The sequence below is a fragment of the Oncorhynchus kisutch genome, unplaced genomic scaffold (genome assembly GCF_002021735.2).
Source record: "Oncorhynchus kisutch isolate 150728-3 unplaced genomic scaffold, Okis_V2 scaffold3646, whole genome shotgun sequence".
NCBI classification, from domain to species: domain Eukaryota; kingdom Metazoa; phylum Chordata; class Actinopteri; order Salmoniformes; family Salmonidae; genus Oncorhynchus; species Oncorhynchus kisutch.
The window spans coordinates 203,764-210,174 of record NW_022265591.1 but is presented as its reverse complement, the minus strand read 5'-3'; the positions used below and the strand labels follow the sequence as shown (position 1 = coordinate 210,174).

The 6,411-nt window shown below is 47.0% G+C and overlaps 1 protein-coding gene across 1 annotated transcript in view; it reads right to left on the bottom strand.

The window, feature by feature from the left end:
- LOC109881755 (glutamate receptor-interacting protein 1-like) overlaps positions 1-6,411 on the bottom strand; it is a 142,619-nt gene that overhangs the window by 130,327 nt on the left and 5,881 nt on the right. The window contains 1 exon segment of the mRNA XM_031820760.1: positions 5,463-5,502. Within this exon segment, the coding sequence (XP_031676620.1) occupies positions 5,463-5,502 (40 nt within the window).

Here is a 6,411-nt window from a genome sequence, read left to right as displayed (position 1 = left end):
TGTCTGGAGGGTCTTCATCAACACTACAATCTGAGACAGTCTGTCTGGAGGGTCTTCATCAACACTACAATCTGAGACAGTCTGTCTGGAGAGTCTTCATCACCACTACAATCTGAGACAGTCTGTCTGGAGGGTCTTCATCACCACTACAATCTGAGACAGTCTGTCTGGAGGGTCTTCATCAACACTACAATCTGAGACAGTCTGTCTGGAGGGTCTTCATCACCACTACAATCTGAGACAGTCTGTCTGGAGGGTCTTCATCAACACTACAATCTGAGACAGTCTGTCTGGAGGGTCTTCATCACTACTACAATCTGAGACAGTCTGTCTGGAGGGTCTTCATCAACACTACAATCTGAGACAGTCTGTCTGGAGGGTCTTCATCAACATAACCAGTCATATCTAACCACTACAATCTGAGACAGTCTGTCTGGAGGGTCTTCATCAACACTACAATCTGAGACAGTCTGTCTGGAGAGTCTTCATCAACACTACAATCTGAGACAGTCTGTCTGGAGGGTCTTCATCAACACTACAATCTGAGACAGTCTGTCTGGAGGGTCTTCATCACCACTACAATCTGAGACAGTCTGTCTGGAGGGTCTTCATCAACACTACAATCTGAGACAGTCTGTCTGGAGGGTCTTCATCAACACTACAATCTGAGACAGTCTGTCTGGAGGGTCTTCATCAACACTACAATCTGAGACAGTCTGTCTGGAGGGTCTTCATCAACATAACCAGTCATATCTAACCACTAGAATCTGAGACAGTCTGTCTGGAGGGTCTTCATCACCACTACAATCTGAGACAGTCTGTCTGGAGGGTCTTCATCACCACTACAATCTGAGACAGTCTGTCTGGAGGGTCTTCATCAACACTACAATCTGAGACAGTCTGTCTGGAGGGTCTTCATCAACACTACAATCTGAGACAGTCTGTCTGGAGGGTCTTCATCAACATAACCAGTCATATCTAACCACTACAATCTGAGACAGTCTGTCTGGAGGGTCTTCATCACCACTACAATCTGAGACAGTCTGTCTGGAGGGTCTTCATCAACATAACCAGTCAACGATGGTTCTGTGAACACTGGAGGGTGAATGAATTGTGCATCACACTGTGAAGAGACAAACTGTCTCTCTGTTCCAAAACCCCACAGACCAGGCTGTGATCTGGTGGGTTGTATCCTGTCTATGATGCTCAGAATGTGGATAAGCCTCTTAGAATGGTGAGTGGTGAGAGATACGATCAAGAGAGAGAAACAAGCCTCTGTCTCTCTCTCTCTCTCCTCCTCCTCCTCTTTCCACCTCCTCTCTCCTCATCCACTCTCTTCCTCTCTCCTCCTCCTCCTCCTCCCCCCTCCTCCTCCTCTTTCCACCTCCTCTCTCCCCTTCCTCTCTCCTCATCCACTCTCTTCCTCTCTCCTTGTCCTCCTCTCCTCTCTCTCCTTGTCCTCCCTCCTCCTCTCCTCTCTCTCCTCGTCCTCCCTCCTCCTCGCCTCTCTCTCTCCTTGTCCTCCCTCCTCCTCTCCTCTCTCTCCTTGTCCTCCCTCCTCCTCTCCTCTCTCTCCTTGTCCTCCCTCCTGCTCTCCTCTCTCTCCTTGTCCTCCCTCCTCCTCTCCTCTCTCTCCTTGTCCTCCCTCCTCCTCTCCTCTCTCTCCTTGTCCTCCCTCCTCCTCTCCTCTCTCTCCTTGTCCTCCCTCCTTCTCTCCTCTCTCTCCTTGTCCTCCCTCCTCCTCTCCTCTCTCTCCTTGTCCTCCCTCCTCCTCTCCTCTCTCTCCTTGTCCTCCCTCCTCCTCTCCTCTCTCTCCTTGTCCTCCCTCCTCCTCTCCTCTCTCTCCTTGTCCTCCCTCCTCCTCCTCCAATCTCCTCCTCCTCCTCCTCCTCTTCCTCTCCTCTGCCCTTTCCTATGTCCTATCCTCCCTTCCTCTCCCTCACTTCTCTCTCCCCCCCCCCCCCCCCCCCCATAGGTCATATCCTCTCCTCTGTGCCCGTTCCTGTCCTATGTGATAGTAGGGTTAGAGGACAGTGAGACAAGGGGACTGCGTCAGACAAAATGTCCTTCTCCTGCTCAGTCATTTCCCTAGTGAGCAGGCCTGGCAGATGGCCCTGAGAACAGCACACAGCAGGGATACTGTCCAGGACACTTTAAAAACCGCGTGATGTAGTGACACCAAGGAACAGAGGACATGAACCCTGTCCTCCTCTGTCCTCCTTTAACTCTCTGTTTAACTCTCAGAGGACATGAACCCTGTCCTCCTCTGTCCTCCTTTAACTCTCTGTTTAACTCTCAGAGGACATGAACCCTGTCCTCCTCTGTCCTCCTTTAACTCTCTGTTTAACTCTCAGAGGACATGAACCCTGTCCTCCTCTGTCATCCTTTAACTCTCTGTCTACTGTTTCGTTAAGTGATAAACTGGTGTTTGGAGGATACAGTACATTGGCTTGTCGAGGGCCGGCACTCTGTGCCAATATATTATCCTCCAAACACCGTCTTCCAGGACATTGTCACTTTTATACAACTGGTTACCAACATGTTCAAATAATTAATAATTCATTAACAAAACATTATTTTATTCATTCTACTTCCTCCTTTCAGGAGATGTAGTCCAGACACACATCTAGGGTTGTTACTACACTACAAACCCCTGGTAACCACATGGTTACTACACTACAACATGGTTACTACACTACAAACCCCTGGTAACCACATGGTTACTACACTACAAACCCCTGGTAACCACATGGTTACTACACTACAACATGGTTACTACACTACAAACCCCTGGTAACCACATGGTTACTACACTACAACATGGTTACTACACTACAACATGGTTACTACACTACAACATGGTTACTACACTACAACATGGTTACTACACTACAACATGGTTACTACACTACAACATGGTTACTACACTACCACATGGTTACTACACTACCACATGGTTACTACACTACAACATGGTTACTACACTACAAACCCCTGGTAACCACATGGTTACTACACTACCACATGGTTACTACACTACAATATGGTTACTACACTACAAACCCCTGGACACTACAACATGGTTACTACACTACAACATGGTTACTACACTACAAACCCCTGGTAACCACATGGTTACTACACTACAACATGGTTACTACACTACGACATGGTTACTACACTACAAACCCCTGGACACTACAACATGGTTACTACACTACAACATGGTTACTACACTACAACATGGTTACTACACTACCACATGGTTACTACACTACAACATGGTTACTACACTACAACATGGTTACTACACTACAACATGGTTACTACACTACCACATGGTTACTACACTACCGCATGGTTACTACACTACAACATGGTTACTACACTACAAACCCCTGGTAACCACATGGTTACTACACTACCACATGGTTACTACACTACAATATGGTTACTACACTACAAACCCCTGGACACTACAACATGGTTACTACACTACAACATGGTTACTACACTACAAACCCCTGGTAACCACATGGTTACTACACTACAACATGGTTACTACACTACGACATGGTTACTACACTACAAACCCCTGGACACTACAACATGGTTACTACACTACAACATGGTTACTACACTACAACATGGTTACTACACTACCACATGGTTACTACACTACAACATGGTTACTACACTACAACATGGTTACTACACTACAACATGGTTACTACACTACCACATGGTTACTACACTACCGCATGGTTACTACACTACAACATGGTTACTACACTACAACATGGTTACTACACTACAACATGGTTACTACACTACAACATGGTTACTACACTACCACATGGTTACTACACTACAACATGGTTACTACACTACAACATGGTTACTACACTACAAACCCCTGGACACTACAACATGGTTACTACACTACCACATGGTTACTACACTACCACATGGTTACTACACTACCACATGGTTACTACACTACCACATGGTTACTACACTACCACATGGTTACTACACTACAACATGGTTACTACACTACAAACCCCTGGACACTACCACATGGTTACTACACTACAACATGGTTACTACACTACAACATGGTTACTACACTACAACATGGTTACTACACTACCACATGTTTACTACACTACCACATGGTTACTACACTACCACATGGTTACTACACTACCACATGGTTACTACACTACAACATGGTTACTACACTACAACATGGTTACTACACTACCACATGGTTACTACAGTACCACATGGTTACTACACTACAACATTGTTACTACACTACAACATGGTTACTACACTACAACATGGTTACTACACTACCACATGGTTACTACACTACAACATGGTTACTACACTACAACATGGTTACTACACTACAAACCCCTGGTAACACGCCCAATTTTTCAGTTTTTGATTTGTTAAAAAAGTTTGAAATATCCAATAAATGTCGTTCCACTTCATGATTGTGTCCCACTTGTTGTTGATTCTTCACAAAAAAAATACAGTTTTATATCTTTATGTTTGAAGCCTGAAATGTGGCAAAAGGTCGCAAAGTTCAAGGGGGCCGAATACTTTCGCAAGGCACTGTATGGGGGACATTTATAGGGGACATTTATAGGGGACATATATAGGGGACCTTTATAGGGGACATTTATAGGGGACATTTATAGGGGACATTTATAGGGGACATTTATAGGGGACATTTATAGGGGACATTTATAGGGGACATATATAGGGGACATTTATAGGGGACAGTGTGCCATTTGAGATGTAGTTCAGGTACAAGCTAGGTGCTGCCAGACAGCCTGTCCTGTCAGTGTCTATAGCCCACTAAGCATATAATTGAAAAAGACCAAGCCATTCTACCCTTTAATTAAATGTTAACTTAGTCATTTGCATATTGATGAGAATGCCAAAGGGGGCTTCAGGATGGAGAAAAGGAGTTTGGTGTTGGGGTAGTCGTGGGGGGGGCGGGGTATCCGTGCACAGCTGAAGTCATTTCCGTGCTAGCGGGTTTGCGGCTAATCGGAAGCGCTAGCTAGCTGGCTGGCAGAGTTGTGATGGGGAGGGGAAGGAGTGTGTGTGTGGGTGTGTGTGTGTGTGTGTGTGTGTGTGTGTGTGTGTGTGTGTGTGTGTGTGTGTGTGTGTGTGTGTGCGAGGGGGACAAACAGGAAGGGAGGGGACCCGGGGCCTCGGTTCCCCTTTCTGAAGATTCGCTGCTGTGCCTGGTAATCTGCACTGAACCGAATCAGCCCAGTTTACAACATGCTAGAGTTGATGTAAGGTGACCACTGAGCATCAATCAGCCGTAGAGAAAGGCCACTGCCCTGAAACGGCGATCTCGGACACAAATGATATAGGAGGGACCTTTTCCAACTAATCTCAGCTTCTATGGCTGCCTGAACTTAGAGCCAGCATACCGTATGTCCTGCAGGGTGTTCCTGTCATTGGTGCTCGTCTCTAAGAGATGAGGAGATATTTCTACAGGTTAACATGTGTACCAGAGAGGATGAATGGTTTCTGGGTCTAACAGAGATGTTTTGCTTTCTGCTGTTCTCTCTCCTCTGTTCTCTCTCCCTGTTCTCTCTCCTCTGTTCTCTCTCCTCTGTTCTCTCTCCTCTGTCCTCTCTCCTCTGTCCTCTCTCCTCTGTCCTCTCTCCTCTGTTCTCTCTCCTCTGTTCTCTCTCCTCTGTTCTCTCTCCTCTGTTCTCTCTCCTCTGTTCTCTCTCCTCTGTTCCCTCTCCTCTGTCCTCTCTCCTCTGTCCTCTCTCCTCTGTCCTCTCTCCTCTGTCCTCTCTCCTCTGTTCTCTCTCCTCTCTTCTCTGTTCTCTCTCCTCTCTTCTCTGTTCTCTCTCCTCTCTTCTCTGTTCTCTCTCCTCTCTCCTCTCTCCTCTGTTCTCTCTCCTCTGTTCTCTCTCCTCTCTTCTCTGTTCTCTCTCCTCTCTTCTCTGTTCTCTCTCCTCTCTTCTCTGTTCTCTCTCCTCTCTTCTCTCTCCTCTCTTCTCTCTCCTCTCTCCTCTCTCCTCTCTCCTCTGTTCTCTCTCCTCTGTTCTCTCTCCTCTGTTCTCTCTCCTCTGTTCTCTCTCCTCTGTTCTCTCTTTTCAGGATCTGACTGTGTTTACCTCCCATCTCCTGTCTCTCCAACTTCTCCACCTCTCCCACAGCACCAGAGGGACAGACAGGCAGACTGTCTCACCTCTCTCCTGCCTCTCCCACAGCACCAGAGGGACAGAGAGACAGACTGACTGTCTCACACCTCTCCCGCCTCTCCCACAGCACCGGAGGGACAGACAGGCAGACTGTCTCACCTCTCTCCTGCCTCTCCCACAGCACCAGAGGGACAGAGAGACAGACTGACTGTCTCACACC